At 40.3% G+C, this 22,880-nt stretch overlaps 1 protein-coding gene across 1 annotated transcript; it reads right to left on the minus strand.

The window, feature by feature from the left end:
* Positions 1-3,378: 3,378 nt before the first annotated feature.
* Positions 3,379-21,356, minus strand: PYROXD1 (pyridine nucleotide-disulphide oxidoreductase domain 1). Its single transcript, XM_061363865.1, has 12 exons — positions 21,200-21,356; positions 17,704-17,784; positions 15,515-15,634; positions 14,004-14,132; positions 12,046-12,119; positions 10,964-11,124; positions 10,041-10,141; positions 8,631-8,760; positions 7,781-7,893; positions 4,908-5,030; positions 4,489-4,626; positions 3,379-3,985 (listed from the first exon to the last, which is right to left on the minus strand). The coding sequence occupies exons 1-12, from the start codon at positions 21,278-21,280 to the stop codon at positions 3,737-3,739; spliced, it is 1,500 nt and encodes a 499-aa protein (XP_061219849.1). The 5' UTR covers positions 21,281-21,356; the 3' UTR covers positions 3,379-3,736.
* Between the last annotated feature and the right edge of the window lie 1,524 nt (positions 21,357-22,880).

The raw sequence follows: 22,880 nt of genomic DNA on the forward strand, positions 1-22,880 counted from the left end.
TCTGAGGAGGTTATGGTTTGGAAACCAAGAAGCCCTCTGGAGCACTCTTGCCTTCCAGGGCAGTGTCCCTGGCATACTGAGAAGCAGATCCCTGCACACGCTGAAAAACTGCTCTTCTGAGGTCCAAGGCAATGGTTCTGTGGTGTGTTCCTAACTCCTGAAGCCTAAAATCCTGAATCACACAGTCAGTGAGCAACATCTGGGATCTGGGCACCCAGTACGAAACACCTGTCAATTTGTCCCAGTCAGGTTGGCAGTGAGGGCATTCCCCGGTAACGCTGATCTTCCTTCCTTGTGTGAACACATGGCTTGGCTTCAGCTGGCATCGATGCATCCCTTGGTGTGGAGTTAGTCATCCTTGTCTTCATCAGGGTGCTGCATCTACTCTGCAACAACAGAGCTGCAGGTGAAAAATGAGCCCTTTTGTGTTGCTGGAAGCAAGGTTTCCATCCTTCCCTCCTGTGGGTGTCTTCAGCCATTGCTCCTGTGAGGGTAATCTCTAGGTTTTCCCTCCTTTGCTGCACAGGACTTGCTCTAGCTCTGTAGTGTGTCTATGAAGACCTTGTCTCCTCCTCCTGCTGGCTATGCTGGTGGCTCACCTCCACCCGCTTCTCCTTCACCAGGAGCTCAGCTCTGCAGCCAGGGTGCTCCCACTGGTGAGGCTGCTGGTGCCAGCTCCAGGGAGAGACATCAGACATCCAGAGACGCAGGCTGCTGGAGCATCCATCCTTCCTGCGGAGCTACATGTGGGTCAGTCTCTGCTGTGCCAGGGGCTGTTGCCCTGGCCCACTTGGACATCACCCATCACTGCAACTTTAAGCAGAGCAATGTGGCCCCTTTCTGCAATACTTACATCTGCTACCACATATTGTTGAGTTTCAACAGAGCGTTGTTACAAGACTGCATTACTTCTGACTTACAGAGATTTTTGTGAAATATTGTATGTTTATTTCCCTAAAATACACCCGTTGCTCTTAGAATTGGATTTCTCCAGCTTGTTATTCAAATAGAAAATTACCACTTCTGTGATTTTCAGAAGTACCTAGATTTATGTTTAGAAACAAGGTTTACCTTTCTTAATCTCAGCTCTTTCCTTTGTAAAAGATAGATTTTTGGGGGGAAATACAGAAAAAAGAAAAAATATGCCACTCAAGAAATACTTCTCTCTCTTCTTTGTGCCTGCCTTGCCCTGTTGGGTTGGCTCATTCTAGCTACAGCTGTGTATTCTTATGCGAGGTGGATCTGGTTGTCCTAAGAAACGTCATTCTGTTCTGTAAGCAATAGATCGTGACTTCATTCATACAGTCATAGAATTATTTGGGCTGGAACGGACCATCAGAGGTCAGAGAGTCCAGCTCCCCTGCACTGAAAGCTGCTACTTTAAGCTTTAACAGTGGGCTACATTAATCTTTGGGAGGTTGCTACAGTCTAGTCTCTTAACTCTGCTACCCCACTTATCCCTTTGCTTACATTCCTGTTGTTTGTGGAAGAAAAACTGTATTGCTGCTTGATTGTGGCTTAAAGTAACACATCTGTACCATTTTAAAGAGTAACCTCTTTTCCCTCACCAGCATTCCTTTATTATCAGGTCGTGGTTCTGTCAAAAAGCTTCAGCTACAGGATTTGTGTGCTTCCCTTTTCAGCAGCAGAAATACATATCTGTTGCCTTCCCTTGATGAACATCAGCATTTTCAGAAACAATTAACTGCTCACGGAGTGGGAAAGACCCACCAGCTGCTGCTGACCTCAGGCAGTGCTTGGGAACACATGAGGTTCAGTGCCAGATTTGAGTTTTTTTCTGAGGATCTTGGCAGCCCATGATCAGTAAGGCAAGTTCCAACTCATCATAAACTTAACTTCTGGTAGGTTTCATGTTGGGTCTGCCCCTCAACCCCCAGACATTCATATGTATACCAACCTAAATATGAAACAAACATGGTTAAGAACATGCTCTTCATCTTTATTTTCTGGTAGCATCACATCAGTGACTAAAGCTTAGTATTTCACCCACTGTTTGCCTCAAACCTCTGCCAACAGCAGAATTAATTCATTTAAGCAGTCATTCTCAGTCATTCAGTCATTAAAAAAAGTAAGAGTGATTTTCTGGGAGAAGCCTCAGTATGTGCTGCTAACTTTGAATTTAGTGGAGTACAACAAACTACTCCCAGTTTGACCCTAAACAAACAGCAACACCCAAGTAGCAATTGTAGAATCAACCCAAAAGCCAGTTCTAAACAACCTGTGTCTGTGCATGGGACTGTGGAATACAGAGAGGACTTTAAGGAACAGCTTGAATTGTTGAGCTTTCTCACCTAGGCACTAAATTATGCCTAACAACTAAAGAAAGATCTTGAAGCAAGCCTGTACCTTTGATTGAAAACAAACATCTTAAACCTCCATTTGCAACTTAACAGTAGATCCTTTGTCCCTAGTTACAAGTCAAATTGGAGTTTAGTACCTGCAGAAATTCTCTCCTGGAGCCAAGAGGCGTAACATTGGGAATTGGGAGCAGGCAGGCAGGAGCAAAGATGCACAAGCCCCTATGAATGGTTTTATTAAGTGACTGTAATAGCTGTCTATTAAAAATCCTGTCAGATACAGGACTCACATTCAAAATGGCACTAATACCATCTACCACATTAGCTGGATCCACAGCAGGCTGCTGTGACAGGGAACACTGCTGTGTGTGATATCCAGCAGTGCTGTTGTGTTAGCCTCTCCCTGCAGCACACCGCACATGGATCCTGTTGGAGATTACCCTGGATGCACCAGGGCAGCTCTATCACGATACCTCAGCAGCTAAAGTGACAAGCAGTAGAAGACCTGCTCTCAACTGACAGCTCATCCTGGCTTCAGCATTCAAAGTTTTTGTGTCATGTACTTGGCTGAGTAGAAAATACATTTCAGAGATAAACTTCTGGGAAAGGATAAGATAAAGCATCCATCTTGCCACATCTTTGCCAAGCACTTCCCAGGCAGTGAGAGCTCCAAACGCTCTGTACCTACAGATGCCCTCTGTTTATCTATCTATCTGAGCCAGTTGGGAGAGATTAGCTGGAACAAGAGCCTTGAAACTCATGGCAAGTACTCGCATGTCTTGAGTGCTGGAGGGTGCGAGTGGGATGGCAACACACTGTATGACTGCCTTGTAAACGTTCACCTGAACAGGTGGTTTTAGGAAGCAGGATTTTCTGCCCTAGCCAACTTTGGAGGGAGCTTTGAGCGGATCAGGCACCACCATGATACCACATTACAGCATCCTGGCTGGCTGAGATGAGGAATGTGCTTGGTGGTAAACTATGGGGTCACTGGGCTCTCGTAACCAGGGCAGGTGAGTCTTGCCTGATTTGGGGAAGAAGAGACCTACGAGGCAGGCACAGGATTTAACACATTTCACTCAGTTCTAAAAAGTGACGGCTGCCTTGCATTCAAGTGAATGTGGTGCCACCTTAACGCATAGTGAAGCCCACTTGTTAAGACTGTTACAGCCTTCTTTTCATACACTCATTTAACCCAGATGAAAACTCTTTGCCAACACTAATTCACTTGCTTTTGTTGCCGCATTTTGAAAGTGATTAGTTTAATTTGCCAGTCAGTATTTTGACAAGATCAATACGAAACCTTATTAAGAAACTGCATTTATCCCTGGTATGTTTCTGCTAATCCTGTGGAAACAGTTTTACAAGACATATTACTCAGTATCAAAAGTTTATACAAAATGGAAATGGGGTTTTGTTCAATCAAAATAATCTTCTATATCAATATCTGGATTCAGGAGATCTTCACCATAGGCTGAAAGATCCATTTGATTTAAAATTAAGTTTTCAAAGGTTTCTTCCAAGTCCGTGTCACCGATCAGCACAGCTCCCACCATTCGGCCACTCTGCATCACTGCTTTCACATACTCCTGTCCCTTGGTACACCTCAGCATCAGTTCATGGTCTAAACCCAAGCCTTGAGCATTGTACTTTCCCAAAACCACCACCTAGCAGAAAGAAAATGAGAGCACTCAGAAGAGCATTGCAGTGGCTTTTAGTACTTCTGCCAGTACTGTTCTAAGCTTCAAAAGACTGATGCAAACAGGGAAATATTTGTCCTGGGGGAACCTCCCCCCTTCACAGGTTAAAAATCTTCACCTTGAACTATCATACACAGAACCCAGTAACGAACCAGCTACCATGCTGAACTCTGGCTGACGTTATCCAAGGACAGAAACCTAGTGAAATGGAATCTGTGCACAGAGATGCAGAGTAGAGCAGTTGTCAGTCACCAATTGGAAGTTGTAACACATCTGTAAAGATCATTGCCCTCTTCAGTTTCAGCATTCAAAGTCAGCATGAATGGAGAAAATCTAAACTAAGATTAATTATTACAGAGAGAAGACCGTTTTGTCAATATTAAAGCATCTGCTCAGTGTCAGCAAGTGAAAATAAGTAAGCGACGTGTGTTACTCAGTGGTTGAAGGCTATCAGACTGCGTTTACTTTACCTTGTAATTGAAAAATTTTGTAACATGAGCAAATAGTTCAAAGCTGAAATCCAGATCGATTGATTCCCCTAACGTATCTGCTGCCATGCATTTGGCTGCATACCATCCCATCTGCCTGGCTTGAGTCCACAGTCTCATCTAAAACCAAAGAAAAATGAACTTAAAGACTGAAGAAGACATGTAAGAATGTCTCTGGGCAATGACCTGTTCTCACCAATGCATACAGTGGGTTTATTACACTTAGCAAGGCTGAACAGCTTCTCTTCCAGCCAACTAGATAAAATCATCTGTCACCAAAACATGAGGATTATCTACTTCTCACTGGTTTCCATTTCAGTTAAACTTTCTTTTCTCCCATCTGTATAATTTACTTTGCAATCAGACTGATGCTGAGCGCACACTCGTACAATTTGATTTACCTGATGCCACACTGGACTTGGTTCCCAGGACGCTGTGCATATATCTCCGGCTGCATATATGTCTGGCAGGGATGTATGCATGTGCTTATCCACCTTGAGACCTCCATCTTCACCTAGAGCAAACTAAAGCATTCACACAACTCAGCAATAACAAAAATAATTATTTAAACAAAGTAATTCAACTTTATCTCTGTTAAGCAGCCATCTCATTTGTTACTTTTTAACGGCAGACTCCTAAAAAAGTCCAGTAAATTCAGTATTCTGTTTAATCAGAACATTTGCAGGTCTAAAATGATATGAATCAACACTACGGGAAGCCAGCAAGTGCTCTTCTGGGTGCCATGTAGCACAGAGAGAAAGATCATTCAGAGTGAATAATTTATGGCTACTTATTGTCCTGTCTAATCTGACTCTATTAGGAAAGCATGACACCACAGCAGAAACATATGGTTCCAACCTCTCCATCTCAAGGCTCCTTCACCATCAAGGGAAGAAAATGGATCCCCTGAAAAGTGAGTGCCACAGTGAAGTTATGTTTCACAACTACCTATGTATCAAGTATTACTTCTTCACATGGAAATGCAACCCTGCCCCCTGCAGAGATTTTCCTGAATTGTATCAAACCAAGAACCCTTCAGATAAGCAAAGAGAAAACTGCCCTACAAAAGCAGGATTTCCCAGCAATCTCTGCATTCTTTTCTCACCGAGTTTTAACAGCAGACCAGTGCTGCATTTTACAACTGATTTTCAAATATCCTTTAAAATCTCTCTATGTATGAAAACCAAAGCTTAGAAAAGCATTACATACTGAATAAAACTGTTTAACATGAAACTATGCAGAGTGGTTGGACATCCATGGTAAGATACAAAGCATTAAGCATTATTTCTAGAAGACAGTGTGGGTTTTCAAAACATTATTACTGATGCCCCAGGCACGGAAGTAACACAGCTTGCCAAATTTCCAACTGTACTATGTATGTTACAGGGACACCTCATCTTGAGAGTTCATTTTGTATTTTTACCAAGGCCAGAGAATACATTGCAAATACTTAATTCCTAATCTGACTTTGTAACAGAGTCCTTGAAATAGTTAACAGCTCAACATCAGATGTATAGAATAGAATAGTTAGGGTTGGAAAGGACCTTAAGATCACTAAGTTCCAACCATGTGTCATGGTTTAAGCCCAGCCAGTAACTCGTAACCATGAAGTGCTCACTCACTTCCCCCCTTTCTGCCCCCACTCCCAGAGGGATGGGGAAGAGAAATGAAAGAATGTAACTCCCATGGGTTGAGATAAGAACGGTCCAGTAACTTAAGGTATAACACAAACCACTACTGCTGCCACCAATAATAATAATGATAAGGGAAATAACAAGGGAAGAGAATACAACCGCTCACCACTTACTGACTGATACCCAGCCCGACCCGAGCAGCGATTTGGGCCTTGCACCTAACTCCCCCCAGGTTATATACTGGGCATGATGGGTTGTGGTATGGAACACCCCTGTGGCTAGTTTGGGTCAGGTGTCCTGCCTCTGCTTCCTCCTGGCTTCTTGTGCCCCTCCTGACTGGCAGAGCATGAGACTGAAAAGTCCTTGATCGGAGTAAGCGTTACTTAGCAACTAAAAACATCAGTGTGTTACCAGCATTGTTCTCAGGCTAAAGCCAAAACACAGCACTGCACCAGCTACTAGGAAGGAGAAAAATGACTGTTCTTGCTAAACCCAGGACAGTATGTTTTCATAGTTTTCTTCATCTTTATTCATAGGACAGCATTTCACTTCCTGATCAGAGGAACCACAGAACACCAAATACCCCAACGTGCTGGTTTTGCCTGTAGGAGAGTTAAATTTTCTTTACAGCAGCCTGTATGGTGCTGTGTTTTGGATTTGTGATGAGAAATGTGTTGGTAACGCAGGGATGTTTTAGGTGTGCCTGAGCAGTGCTTACACAGTCAAGCTCCCTCTGCTTATGCTGCCCTGCCAGCGGCAAGGCTGGGGGTGCACAAGAGTTGGGAGGGGACTCAGCCGGGCAGCTGATCCCCACTGAACAAAGGGACGGCCCAGGCATATGATGGTGTGCTCAGCAAGAAAAGCTGGGGGGAAGAAGGAGGAAAGGGGGATGTTTTTAATTATGGCATTTGTCTTCCCAGGTTACCATTAACACCTGTAAACCCTGTTTTCCTGGAGATGTCCAAACCTCTCACTGCTCATGGGAAATAGTGAATGAATTCCTTATTGTGCTTTGCCTGAATTGTCTTTATCTCAAAGCCTGAGTTTTCTCACTTCTCCAACTTTTCCTTCCAACTCTCTTCCCCTCCCACTGCCAGCCAGGGTTAAACCAGACACCCACCATGGAGACAGAATGATCACAAGGCCTGAAAATTCACAGGGCAGCTATGAACTTCATGATAAGCATCCACGTCAGGATATTGTTTTAAGCACAACTTCCCTCAGTGAAATGATCACGTTTATAGCTCTGTTTCCCAGGATATTGAAAGTAAATGCTTCCTTCCCAGGAGAAAAATGTGAAGACTTTTACAGATACTAACACAAAAATTATTCTAAATATTTGCCACATTAACCAATTATACAAGCGTTTTTCTCTCTTTGTATAGGCTTAATCTTAACAGTATATATTGTATGTGTACTGTCTACCAGGAGATATGAGGAGCAACATAATAAGCCAGGACCACAAATGAAATCAATTTTGTATTTCCAACATCAGCATACCTGCCTTATTTTGAAGTGGTATACACTGGAAACCTGTAGCAGTCCATGTCAGAACAAAAGCATAAAGCAGCTGAAAAAAGCTTAGCTCACCTTACTTAAAAAAACAAAACAACTTTAACTTCAAAAGAAATCATACTTACATTATTGCCAGCAAGAAATGGTGTAACATTTGGCACAACTCCAGTTGCACTGACAATGAAATTGCATCCATAAATTTTTCCATTAGTTAATTCAACATACACAGGCCAAAGCACTGAAAAAGGGGAAAGTTTTGCCCTGAGAATGTAACCAACAGGCATTATTTTATTAATTATGTCTTCTAATAAGAAATGAAATAAAAAGGAAAAAAAATCTCCTGAGACATCTAACTGATTAGGTACGGAAAAATAAGATGTAATTAGAGGTTACCTATAACCTTTCTGACTTTCACTCAGGACTACAAAAACCTATGAGATTTTGGAGTTTAGCTCTAAGTCCTACTATTAACTGTCAGAGATTTGACTTCCTAGAATTTTATGTGAGAAGTAACTGGTTATTAAAAAAGTATTTTAAATATTAATTTCAATTCAGTGGAATTTATAGACAGAATTCATGAAGTAAGTGATACTTTCTTCTGTTTTCTTTGAAGAATTATTTCCGTTTTGACAATGTTGTTCTATTGCAGGTTTTACCTCCTATTCTACCTCCACTATTTTACCTGCTTTACTTCCACTATTAAAATATGATTTTATTGGACTGTTACAAGGTGGGACTACTCTGCATACAGGATTTAGGCGACTTTGTGGTAAAAGGGTCTTATCCATAACATTTTGTAATTTAATTGTAGCCCATAAATCAAATTCTCAACCACTATAAATTGCTAGAGCTCCATTTGATTTATAAAGGCTTTATTTTCCAAATCTGTATTTGCTCTAAAACAGCAAACAGTATCAAACATGCTCCAATACTCCAATCTTCAACACATTATTTCTGCTCAGTATTGGCACCTACCTTCATCTGGTTCCACGTTCTTCTCTTCTTTAGGAAAATCCAAAGAAGTCTGTTGCAGCTGTAGAAATTCTTGCTGTAAGTGAATTTTCTTTACTTCACATAGTACTTCAATATGTACTTTACGAGAAAACTGAAGAAAGATTGCCAAAATTGATATGATCAAAATTGATATGATCTCAAACATGATCAGCAAAAGCAATATTTTTAATAGCAAGTGTATCTTCACCTAAAATGACTTTAGTAAACTGGAAAAAAAACCCAAACAAACCAAAAATCAAACCATATACCCCATCCTAAAGCATGACACATTAGCTGAGTTCCCACACGTGTTCCTCTTTTGGCACAGATCTAACCACAGCAAATGGCAGTTTATCTGCTTTTCCGGCAGACACCTCATGTTCCTTGAAATTTCACAAGAACCCAGATTTTTCTGGCATACCAGAAAACATACTCAAGTTTCCCTGAGTTTATAGGAAAAGAATTCAGAACTTACCAGAACAGAAAAAAGTAAGCTTTCCTATCTTTCAGGATTTCAAATCCTTCATTTTTCTGTCATGCATTCAATTCATAATTGCATATTTCACAAACTTAATACTCATAACAACATTATGTTCTAAATGCTGTAAAAAGAAAAAGGAAATATATCCTGTTCCACCGACCCATGTTACAGCCACTTACTCCTATTCTGAGGTTGAGACAAACTCAGAAAGTTACCTGTTTCTCTTTTGTGGATTCTGGCCTTGAATGGTTTTATTCTTCACTACCCCAACATGTTTCCATGGCCTTCCAACAGCCAAAACTCCACTGATTAATCTGCTGAATATCCTAAATATCCTTCAGCTGGCATTGTAAAGCTATTTCTGTAGATACTATGACTGTTTAAAAGGTCTGTTTTCTAATGTGTGATGTAAATGCCTAACAGCTAATAGCTTAATAAATACAAAACTGACCAAAAAATAAAAGGATTTTTACTCTCCACAGTGTTCATCCCCACTACTGATTTTATATTGCATTACCTGCTGTGACAGCAGACTGATGTTCCCTGTACCTCTGTACAAATCCTACTGTATGTATGGCAGCTAAAATGAAACAGATGCCCCACTGCTGCTGTTTAAAGTGAAGACTGACACCAGTCCTACAGAAACCTACAAACCAACATTTATATTTCAATCTGAACAGCAAATTGCTAAAACCATGCCAGTGGAGCTGATTAGCGACCTTCTTCCTGAAGCAGAGTATTACTTTATTTGTATTAACATACTTTCCTGTTAAATTCTGATGGAATAGGAGAATCAGTTAAAGCATTATTTTATTTTTCTAATAATCCTGAATGTGACATTGCATATTCTGTCATCCTTACCCACTTAAAGCAACATTTAAACAAATACATAAGTAAGATTATGACCATACCTCTTTAGTTCCTTTAAGACTTAAACCCTCATGCCAATCAGGGCCTAAGGCACTGCCCAGTTTGTCAGACGCTGTTACAGGTCTTTCTTTTTCCTCACTTCCTGAGGGAAAGAGATGAAGAATATCAGATTTAGCATGCATACTTCATGGCTTGCAGGTCTGATAACTAGAAGGAAAGACAAAAGTGTGTAATCCAAAACCTGTTACTTTGCAGGCAAATCAGACTCCAAGCCAGCATTTTTAGCACCTTGCAACTTTACACCTTTAATTACTTCACTCATCTCCAAAACAACCATGCCCCTGCTGGATGCCTGCATGGACCCTTAACAGCCAGATACATATGCATGTATATAGCACAGCATGATACATATGAAGAACACTGGGTACCATTTTGTGAGGTTCTGGCTGACTCTTCTACAATTTGTTCTTCTGACCAAGAACCATGGTGGTTGTTTTTGTTTTTTTTTTATTATTATTCTGGTCATATACATGTTTGTGTAATGTTCGTTCATGCAGTTCTAGTTGACTGTTATTAAGACTGCAGTTTCACTGCATCAGTAATAACAACCTGAGGGGTTTCATCTGGTCCTCCAACAGCTTATTATGGGAGAGTTCCTTCCTACATAATGCTGCCAGGTATTACCAGTATTACAGAAAACAGAACGAGTTCTTCAGCAGGTGGAATACAGGAAATTGAAGGAGAACTTGGCACTGATTATAAAAGACAAGCTCACTTTTACACGCTGCCATGTCTCTACATATATTCTGAATGGGGTTTTATATCCCTTTTTTACTTTTTTTTAAAGAAGGGGGTGCTACTAATAACAGCAATCCTTATTTATGACCTGCTATATTAACTCATCTTAAGACTATATTAACACTAAAAACTGCTGCTGCAGTGTTAGAAGACCAAAACACTATACCTTCCATTGTGTACTTGGTTCTTTTACATTGAATTGGAGTCTCTTGCTTTTCAACAGACAGCTTTGAAATGAGAAATTCGGCTGCTCCTGCATCAAAGAAAGTGTTCCCAATGGCTTTGTCTTTGATAGCCCAGATCACTTCACAGCCTTTAATTTCATACCTGCAGATATTTAAACAATGGATAAAGTCACAAACTACCTGAAAAGGACCTGACTCTTAGCAATGCAACTAGAAGCGTGACAGGTTTAATTCCAAAACCTAGAAATAAGGGATCCAAGATGTTTAAACCTATCAAATCCACCACTGCTTCTACGTATTTTCATAAGGAACCCATTAAAAAAGAGAGATTGAAATCTTTTCAAGCTGACAGGTCAAACCATCTCACCAGCACAACCTCAGCTGCACCAGGGTGGAGGCTGAGGGGAGGTAGATCAAATTTATGATATTACTATTTAGTATTTCCTGCTCCCCACAGTTTAAAAAAATGTGCATTTTTCCAGACTGCCCACTGCTAAGAACTGGCGTTTGGATCTTGTTTGTACTACCTGGAACATGAACTGGTAGAGACATGCAGAAAACTCGATTCCCTGCACCACAAAACAAAACTATATACTGGCATAATATAGGTGGTTTTGTAACGTAGCTGACTGAAGGACCACATGGTTCAGTAGCCTGTGACAATGGCCACATCAGACACTTCAAAAGCTCTGTCAGCTTAGACTAGGGTGGGTGCAAGATAAACTGCCTCTTTATTCCCATTACACCCTCTGTTTCCAGAAGTCAGACAAATTTTATGACTTAAATATTGCCCTTATTAGCCTTAACAGAAATCTCTGTTGGTGCCAACTCAGGCACTGTACGTTCTTGGTATCTGTGTGCCAAAGCTTCTTCTGAAGCTTGCTGAATTTTATGTGACAGTAAGGTACCGTCTGTAGCCTACACTGCAAAAAAAATTTTAATCAATTTTGCTACTAAATTCTTTAAGCGCTACAATTTTATAAGCCAACCTTTTCCCAAACTCATGCACAGTAGAAAAGATTTTATTTGCACATCTATTTTTAAAACTTAGTCATTTACTTACACTAATTCAAGTGCAATCCCGCCATTTCCTACCACTACTATTCTCTCAGCTTGAGCCAGATGCTTCTGGAAAGCCTGTATTAAGAAAGGAAAAAAAGTCAATTACAACTTAAGTCATACGTTCCCTCACACTGATCCATTATCTCCTTTTCAGTATTTTCTTGCTCTGTTAGTCATTTTGATCTTCTCAGATTAATGATACACATTTACTTACACCAAGATCTGGTACAAACGCTCAGGAAACCTGTGAAGTTCTAACACTGAGGGATGAAGTTACTGGTAAAGCCTTACAACTCTCAAATTGAGACAGGCGAAGTTGAATAATTACATTTAAGCCACTTAGAGACCTTAACAGAATCCAGGAGACTTTTCTCTGTCCTAGAGACCATTAGCATTGTGATATCTATTAATCCAGTTTTATCACAACTTGCGTACCTTTCACAGTAATCTGTGTAACATTAAAAGGCAAAGATACAGAAATTCAGGAGTTTAAAAAATCCTGATCAGAAATCAGGAATTTAAAATAATTATTTGTAGGAAATCTGAGAACCAATTTTTTTTGTGCAAAAAGCTTTCAGAAATAAATAAGTCTCCAAATCATATCTTAGTGGCAAGAGAAATTGAAAAAAAATGAACGACAGTACAGCCCAGTGTTTTTTTTTAGATCATAGTCATGATTCTTGATTTGTTTGAAAGAAAATACTTGAAGTGGCTCAGACCAACTACTGCAACTATACGAAAATCTGTTCATCCATACTTCCGGTTTACCTGGCTAATTGCATCAGAGAACCTGAACTGTAAAAACCAGGAAAGCTGCAGTTCTTTAATCCCTTCAGAGAAGGATGCTCAAGTTGTATCAGAAGGAATAAGTGAACTCAACCAATCATCATTTAAACAACAACAAAACCCAACTACAAAACAAAACAAAATCCCAACAAATCCAACCCCAGAAACAAGCATTTTCAGCCTCATTCAAAGCTCAGCATCAGCTTTGATGTGAGCTCAGTCTACTGTCTCCCAGTGGCAGACAGTGGATACACATGGAAGACCATAAGACAACAAGCACATGATGATACTATCCTGCAACATCCTCACAGGTTCCAGACAACACTGGTGCCACTCAAGTGGCATGTTTCTCTTCAATTTAGACAAGATAAATGCATTGAGGGCTGTCTTTTCTGTGGTTTGTTGTTCTGAGGTTTTTTTTCCCTTCTATTTATCTTTTTTTTTTCCCTTTTTTTAAACTCAGCTGAAGTTTTAATACCTAAACCAACCAAAACCAATTTCATAGTTTCACAGCAGTTTACTTGAAAAAGTAACTCCTTTTTTATTCTCAATGTCAAACTTTATTTGATGAATTACAGCTCTTATGTTGTGAAGAAGCAGTGTTCATGTTCACCTTGCCTCCTCTAATACTGAAGACCTACAGCAGTGAAACCTCAGTTTCTACTTCTAAGCTTAAGTTTTAGTCTATTAAGTTATTCCTCATGTGAAAACTTTCCCACATCTTTTACTGTAATTTTTTTATGTACAATGAGGACAAGCCACAGTAAAACTAGGAAGACAAAAAAAGCCATTCACTAATTTTTCACTGTGAGAAGTAGCTCTTCATATCATGTACCAGGTACACCTCCTCACGGAAGTTTCTACCAGTGCTTACTTCCTGCTTATGTTTTCAGATTGGCTTCTGTCTGAAGGGCAAAAGATTCCATTAATTCTAGATTACCATGTTAGAAATACCATCTGTGAAATATCTATAAACTTAAGAAATTTATTGACTAATTAAATAGCCTTAAAATACCACTAAAAAAATTAGATGCTACTGAAAGTCTTCTTATTTAAGGATATATGACAACAAACATCACCTTATGTTTTACCGTTTCACTCCACATTCATCTTTAGCATTTTCCACCGGAATCAGGAATGTATTTTACACTTACATGTCCAAACCACATTTACCTGTGCACTGTCAGTATCCCGGATTCCTAATACATATGGGTTTCCCTCAAAAATCAATTTTGGTTTTGCTCCAGCACACAGGCAAAGTTTCTCATACATATATTCTTTCCCGTCTTCAGTGAAAATTTTCTGTTAAAAGTGAAGAAAAAATAAAAACCTATTAGAGACATCTAAGAGAACATCAGCATTTCTTCTCCTTCATGTCAAAGTATTGTATTCTGCAGATATTAAATGCTGTAACAGCGTTTTAAAGAGCAAGCCTTCATACTCTCATTGACTGTGTGTCATTTATTTGCATTACATTCACCACACCCTTACAAACCTAAGTGTATGACCTCATATGACTGGTGAAACTGAAAGCGTACTCAAAGAAATGTGAAACACAAAGATTACCAGTTGGTGGCACTCTTTACTCAATAGCTGTGCTACGAAACAGGTTTTCCATGTGATGAATATCCTCCCCACCCCAGCAACAGATGTATGTCTATGCACTATTATATAGTAGCAATTAAGAATCTCATTCAAAACCTTTCAACAATGGTAGACCTGTGTTAACTTAACCAGGCAGAGGCCAGAATACAGTTTAGAAAGGTGGCAATTTCTGTCCTTTGCTAAAGAAAAAAGGTAGGCACTAAACCAGCTACATCATTCTGCAACAAACAGTACTTACATTTCACCGTTTTACGACTTTATTTGTTCCTTTTCAAACTAGAAGCTAACCAGTTTACAGAGGTTTTGCATAACGGGAGTTGCTACATGTTTTAGACAAAAGATCCTCCAAATTATACTCATGATCTAAGAATATAATTAGATTTAGAGTATTCATAGAATCTAACTGGGATCATACCTCTGTGACTTAAAATGAGCATAATGCAGTTTGGATTTGAATGTGAATTTGTGATAAATGCATGCTGAAGTAAAAAGTAGTATGTCAAGCTGGCACAGACACTATCAAGGATCTGGACCTGCTCATACTTATAACACATTTCCAGCTAAAAAAATGAAAGCAGAAAAGGTGGAAACATTCTTTCTTTCAGGATTTTTTTTTTTTTGTAACACAAAATTGTTAATATTGGGTCTCTGTAGCAACAAGCAGTAACTCAGGAATTGGCCAGGTTTGCAATCAAGGGTTACAGAAATATTCAGACACCTGGATTCATATACAGTTTTGGTTTCACTGACTGGGTTCTCTGTGCTTCCAATCAGGTTTTCAATGATCTATCTCTAAGGTGTGAAAGGTTTCAATCTAAAACATATAGTTTCTTAATTTACAAGTAATTTCTGATTTACAATATTGTCCTCTGTATGTATTTCTACTTGAACAACAGTGTGAGTGATAAATGAAATTAAAGTTAGGAAGCTTTTTCTTGTAATTTTGGTAACTTAACACTTCAGTACTCAGTGTTTTTGAACAGAATTTCACACCCTAAACTTTCACCCATTTCTTAAGTTAATTTTTTTTTTTAATAAATAAGCTGAAAAGCCACATAGAAGAGAACACACTAGCTTACATGTTCATTGCTTCTCAATTGTTTTACTCCAGACTGTATAACTTTAATATTGGGATATCGTTTTTCTAATAGGGAACTCGGCTGCTCTTCAACATCAAACTCCTCAAGTGTTTTGGAGACCTGTAGAAAGAAGAGAGGTATTTTAAAATGTGAATTACTTAATTACCTCTTTTTTCTGAAGCTTGTAACAAAACATGTTATGTTCACTTCCAGTAAAGGAATCACAACATAAAGCCCATACTGTCTCAAAACATGCTATCATGTTACTACTAAAGGCGCCTTTTTACATACAGAATCTTTTCATGCCTGTTCCTGGTATTCTCTTTTAAAAAACATATAATCTGGTGACATTGTCTTCAAAAAACTATTGCTGCAGGTAGTTGGCCCTTATGTCAGGAAAAGGGCTTAGTGTTCTTCAGCTTGTATGCAGGACATAATTCAAGTCTTCAGGAAAAATAGATTCAAGATTACCTCAAAACATTTACTCAGCATCCTGTCCATAGTCACCATTTGGTATTTCAGAGACCGGGGGGGGGGGGGGGGGGGGGGAAACCAGAATCTGGGAAACATTCTAAATTGTGTTGATTTTCCGGATTTCTTCCAGAAGGGGACCTCCAGGCCTTCAACTTTATAGAATATTCGAAGAGCTCGCAGCTAGGAACCAGAAACGACACCATGCTTGCAAGTCAGAGAGAAATTAAGATGCTTGTGTCCAAAACTTAAGATTCTGCTACTTTCAAATAGTGTTTAGCTCCTCCCTTACTCTTCAGATGCTGAAACTTGTGCCAATGTGAATTACAGACGACACTTTTGCATGTTTAGTGTCTTTCCTGGATACTCATGACCCTACTGTCAGCTCTCTCAAGCTCAGAAGATATTTTTTAGTTGCATATTACTCTACCAGTCTCACAGAGAGCTCCAAGTCTCTCAGCTATCTTCTGAGCATTCCATTAGCCCTGGACAAAAAACAAGAGTTGCAAAAGGAAGGGATGCTGATAGCCAATTACAGGTACTTAATGCAAAGAACTGCTTTTCAGATCTCTTTCTGCTTTATTTTCCCCAGTAGTGACTTGAATTAGGCATTCATAGACCAGAAAGAATTATGATAAAACCAGGCTGTAAGACAAACTGCAGAGTGACCTTTCTCTACTTGTAGTGAGATATGCCACACCTGTTAAGATACCATGTTTCAAAATCATGGTATTTTTATGGGTTTAAACTTAAACAGGGGAAGTTCAGGTTAGATATAAGGAAGAAGTTTTTTACTGTGGGGGTGCTCCACCCCTGGCAGTGTTCAAGGCCAGGCTGGAATGAGCCTTCAGCAACACGGTCTAGTGTGAGGTGTCCCTGCCCATGTCAGGGGGATTGAAACTAGATGATCTTAAGGTCCTTTCCAACCCTAACCATTCTATGATTCTATGAAAAAGAGAGTCATGACTATAAATGCCAGATACAAGTCCAGCTCTTGGTGTCCTGACTTTCCCTGAGAGGTAAACCTAACTTCATACCAGCTGGCAGCTTTGCATCCCAAGTTACATGCAATACAATCTCCAACTCTTTCCACGGCTTAGCTAGAGCTTAAAGTTCCCTCAGAGAGTGAAAAAGAGCAGTGCTTTCTAAGATCCGAGTACCTCTGTGAAACCAGCTTGATGAACCCAGAAACGGAAATCTGAACTCATGTATGGATTTAGTTTTCTTCTTCAAACTAGCAGGAAAGAGGTCACTGAATCACCATCTGCTGGACATGTAGGTAAAGCTGAAGGCAATTGCACAGAAATTTCCCTTTGTTACTTGTCAGAAGCCTGTTTCTGCACGAAATTCAAACATCCTCCTGTATATGAGAATCACTAGTGAGACTAAGTTTCTTCAGTAATTTATACCAAAGACGTAATTTCAGTGCTTGAAACGAAGCACCCATTAACAAATCAGTGAAATAAAGCTCCAGTAACTTGGAAAATACTTCCACTACGTAAGTATCCTTTGCTCGTATGGTGTGAATATATTCACAATTACCAATGATTAGGAATCACTATAACGTGTCTCGTTAGTCCTGCTAGCACCACGGAAGTCACACTGATGTGAAAGCAAGTTTAAATTCGTAAGCATTTTCAGCTCTAGGTTCTAAATTACATGTACATATGCAAACTTCTGAAAAGGTCTTACCATAAGAAAAATTAAATTGCTCTTACCTGTCTGAAATTTGTTACTGCTTTTATAACTGGAGAAGCTGTCATTAAAAAAATGTCTTCTGATGGGAATTCCATGGCCAACTTGTAAAGAAACAGAAATAATGATGACTGAGTACAGTCATGAGTGAGTAAAATCAACAGATTTTTACTTGAAGACAAAAGAAGTATTACCAAAAAGTAATATATGTTACTACACTACTTTAGTCTAGTGGAATCCTGTTGGATAAATACTGCTTCAAGAGTGTTTAAGTACTACCCATAAGAGTGCTAACAACTGAAATGAACAGAATGTGGAGACCCAGGATCTTAATTCTTTCCACACAAATACATCTTCATGAACTGCAGCCATGGTATAAGGGACTACTCAAATGACTATTTTTCACAGTATTCTGAAGACCAACTGTAGGAACAGACTATGATCATGTGGTTTCTGGAGACACCCAGTTGCTGGACATACTTTTTTTTAATCATATAGAAATGAATAACTGTCCCTAACATATGGTTGACACATTGTAGCTGTCCGTGTTGTATTGGCAGACAATAGGAAGATTGACATGTAACACACTGTGCTGCAGCAGCTGCTCTCAGCTATATCAAATATGACTCAGAAAAACTACAGAATGCTGTAGAAAACACAGGATCATATTTGGTATCTTTATTAATGACAGGCAACGGAATTGAGTGCACTCTCAGCAAGCCTACAGATAGTACAAAGCTGTATGATGTAGCTGACATGCTGAGAGAAGGAATGCCATCCAGAGGGACCTTGACAGGTTTGAGGAGTGTGCTCATGTGAGCCACATGAAGTTCAACAAGACCAAGTGCAAAGTCCCACACCTGGGCTGGGGCAATCAACAGTATTAGCACAGACTGGGTGGTGAATGGATTGAGAGCAGCCCTGCAGAGAAGACTTTGGGGTACTGGTGGATGAAAAATCAGATAAGGGCTGTCAACATGTGACTGCAGTCCAGAAAACCATTCATATCTTGGGCTGCATAAAAAGAATTGTGGGCAGCAGTTCAAGGAACTCCACCTGGAGTAGATTACGGGTAAGTAAGAAATTCTTTAGTGTGAGACACTGGAACAGGCTGCCTGGAGAAGCTGTAGATGCTCCATCCCTGGAAGAGTTCAAGGCCAGGCTGGACAGGGTTTTGAGCAACCTGATCTACTGGAAGGAGCTCCTGCTCATGGCAGGGTGTTGGAACTGGATGATCTTTAAGGTCCCTTCCAACCCAAACCATTCTGTGATTCTATGTAATAATCATCAGATGTATACTGTAACTCAAAATTTTAAGACTGGCATAATGTACTTTGCATCACTTACATATGCTCAAATGCTTACCCCCTGCCCTCTTAAGATTTAATGGTTGTTTCAAACTTTCATTTGGTTGTATTAAGTTTGTTGCATTTCTTTACCTTCTAAAATACTAGGATTAGAAATCTGCCACACAGAATATCCATACATATGGAAATATATAAGTCCATACTTATGGAAATACGTAAGTCATCATAATCCACAAAGAAATGTTGCAATATAAGCATGAAAGGCAGAAATTACGTAAAATATGAAACATTTATGACAGAGAAAATAAATCTAACTCAAACCCAGCTTCTAAGACATTTTGTTGGAATATTTCAAAATTTACTCAAAATATAAGTAACTGTATTAATTCTTTTGAGGCAGACATGACGCAATGACTGTTCTCAGATAGCTGCCTAAGAAGTCTGAACTACAAGACATCATATAATGAATACCCAAAATGCAACATGATGGACAAGTTGTTTATTGCCACTGTGTTCCACAGAACCATAGTTGCTCAAAACCAGGACTGAGAAAAATTGTGTCCAACCCTCCTCTTTTATTTCAAGCATACTCCCAGCTATGGATGTACAATGCAGAAATCCTTCTAAAACACACTTTTAGTGGTTTTGGTGAACTAGAACATAGGCTAGGAGACCACTAATGCTCACTGACAAAGGGCTTCCTGCAATACTAAGATGAGAAAAACAGGGAAGTCTCTGTCAACACATAACAATCTGATTTGGGTTTTTCCAGGTTAAAAAATAAGGGTGAGGGAATGAAAAGGAGTGTAAGAAAAGAGGTGGAATCACAGCAGTAACTGGCACTCTGTGAGCTTTGGAAGAAAAAAAACCTCTGTGGCATTAACACAGCAAAAAGCATCTTCAAAAAAACAATAAATTTAGGCCCTTTTATAGCAATGTTAAAGACTGCAGACATCCAACGTATACTGGAAATAAGTGTATTGTGAAACTGGATCATAACTATTGGAGACAATTCTAAATTATTTCCAGGAAAACGAGTCTCTAGGAATATTAAATCTTGACCCAAATCTTATTCTTACAAGCACATAAGGATATACAAAAGCCTTAATTATGTGAATAGTTTAGCAAACTTCTAAGGGATTACTCATACAAACACAGGATTTAAGTGTCTATAGTACAGAGACGACGTTACAGTAACCATGAATAAAAAGAAAACCCCCCTCAAACTAATAAACGACAGAATCAACACAGATGCATAAAGATGCAAAACAGTATCAATATTTTCTTTAGATCTAATCAGCATGTAGTTTATACAATGTCAGAAATGAAACAGTATCACTCCATCCACAGACAACAGATAGTTGAAACAGTCTTTAGACTGCTTTGTAGTTTCAACAGCTAAATATTTTTCACTGAACTGTAATCCACATCACTCTGTACTACATTATAGGTACGAAACTGTATGTACAAAATTGCCTCCAGTTACTGCTACTTTAAAAACACCCTGAAACTAGAAAACAAATTTGGTTTCGAGTTTGAGCTCATGAAAAGCTGCTGACATTGGGCAATCTCCACAGGTGTACAGCCCTAAACGGATACAACGAAGACAAAAAAAAGCGCACATCATAGCAGTGTTAACCTTAGTTGCAGTACGATCCTTTATGCCTGTAAAGGCATGCAGCGCTCCTTGTTGACCTCTTGACTAGCATACAGAATGCCAGCCTTCTCAAGTTACAAAGTTTTTATCCTCTTTTTATGAAACGGTCCTAAGCCTTTATGAGGTTATTAGCAGTTCAGTTTTAACCTATCAGCATTTCTGGACAGATAAACATTATTATAGTACAACACCGTTTCCCTGGAACTGTTTGGTTTTGTGGGGTTCTTTTCGTTTCTTTAAGAGGAACAAATAATTTCTTAAAAAATGGGGTAATTACTAAATTAATGAGACTACTTATGCAATTACTACATAAATGTAGCGAACTGTTCTCTAGAGAAGTTCCTTCTCTGGGTCTGTGAGCAGTTAACGCCTCTCGATCGGCATCAGGGTGTGCTAGATAGCCGCTGGTGCCCGTGACCAACACGACGGCCGCAGTGTGGGGTACCCGCACCCCGCTGTCCCCCCGCAACCGCTGGGGGACGCCCACCAGCGGCGGGGGGGAGGTGGGCAAAGTGCGCATGCGTGAGGAGGGGTAGAGGGGCCCCAGCCTTTTACCTTCTCCGCGCAGGTCACCCCTGCAATTCCTCCGCCCACCACCACGAATCGAGTCCGCGCACCGCTGGGGGCCGCCGCCATTTCCCCGCTTGCTGCTCGGAGTGCCGGGCCGCGGGGAAAAGACGACGCTGTTCGAGACCGGCTTCTCGCCGCCGCCGCCTCGCTAGGGTGCGTGACGCGGCGTCTCAGCTCCGCCTACGGTGCGCGGCAGCGCCCAAACTTGCTCCACTGGCGGCGCGGAACTTCCCGCAGGGCAAGGGCTGGCCTGACTTTGGTCGCCCACCCCAGCCCAGCCCTTTCCACTGGTTTTTATGTATTTTTTTTTTTTTTTTTCCAAATTAGAGTTTACTTTCTGCACTTCCTATGACAATACTTTCACAAGGCTGAACGCTGAAGAGTTTTGATGGACTTTGTCAAGGGACCAAAGAGAACAGATAGCAAATAGTTATGATAAAGTACATTTAGGCCTTTTGTCGTTTCCTTAATAGGAAGTCACGAGAACAAAACATGGCGATGTGAGAGAATGTGTTTTCCCTATGAAGCTGATGGGGCCTATTGTGTACAAGGGGGTTGTACAAGGGGGTTAAACAAAATGTACAGAGGGGGGTTGTACAAGGGGGTACTGCTTAAGTTATAGCTGGCTTGACAAGCTTAGCAGATGCCTTATCAGGCAGTACCAGGACAGAACCTCCTAATGAGGAGAACAGAGGGGGGTTGTACAAGGGGATACTGCCTAAGTTAATAGCTTGTTTGACAAGCTCAGCAGATGCCTTATCAGGCAGTACCAAGATAGAACCCTAATGAAGAGAATAGCTCATTAAACCAGTTGGACATAGACCAGACCCATCCAGCTCCCAAAGAGCATGCATGAGGACCAGAGGTAAAAAGTTCAAGCCTGAGGAAGACTCGTTTACTTCATCTTGAAGACCCCTACCCACATGAGGAAGACTACTTACTTCATCTGAAGACCCCTGCCCAAGACCACCAGGAGGCACTGTGCATGCGTGGAGAGCCTTTTAGCTACGAATCGGGGATAGAATATGAATATGTATAGGTGTATTGTGCAACCTAATACATACGTATGACTTTACAGGATAAATGTAAAAGGAAAACGGCACTGAGGTACACATGCCTTTTGGAGGACCTATCCTGTCTTCAGCTGAATAAAGCATAACTACAACTTTAACGAAGTTGTGGAGTCTATTCTGCTATCCCCCTAGGCCTACCCTTTCCCCATCAGCATTGCGGAGAGGAACAGGAAGCTAATGTTCCTGAGGTGCTCCTCTCCACTCTCTGTAACTCCCCCTTCATGAGGTGTAATTGTACTGTGCAGAAAGGACGCAGCTCACAGAGCCTGGTTTTACTGGTGGTCAGTAATTGGACCAAATGACTTTGCTGTTTACTTCCTTTGGTTTTGAATAGGATAAAAAGCCTGCTGCTGTAATACGATACTCTGTTATCAACGAGTGAGCCAATCTTATTTTAAAACATAAATTCATAAATTTATTAAATTGAGCAGGCGACAGCAGATTAAAAAAACAGCCCTCGGTGCGCCCGGAAGTCTCCACTCCACCCAAGACGTGCACAGCGGCTCTTTGGGAGGCTGTCCTTTATAATTTTCGGTTCAAGGATTCAGCCAATCCCGCTGCTTCTTTTCGCTCGGATTCTGACGTGGCTCTTT

Source organism: Neopsephotus bourkii, unplaced genomic scaffold (assembly GCF_033783945.1).
Source record: "Neopsephotus bourkii isolate Nb327-2 ecotype Australia unplaced genomic scaffold, CSIRO-AGI_Nbou_v1 NB_1183, whole genome shotgun sequence".
NCBI classification, from domain to species: Eukaryota; Metazoa; Chordata; class Aves; order Psittaciformes; family Psittacidae; genus Neopsephotus; species Neopsephotus bourkii.

Coding starts and splice junctions, on each gene's coding strand:
- PYROXD1 (XM_061363865.1), bottom strand. CDS start 21,280: ATGGCGGCGGCCCCCAGCGGTGCGCGGACTCGATTCGTGGTGGTGGGC. Junction 10,142..10,963: donor AACCAAGTACACAATGGAAG/GTATAGTGTTTT, acceptor TCTTTCCCTCAG/GAAGTGAGGAAAAAGAAAGA. Junction 3,986..4,488: donor CAAAATTTTTCAATTACAAG/GTAAAGTAAACG, acceptor TCTTTCTGCTAG/GTGGTGGTTTTGGGAAAGTA.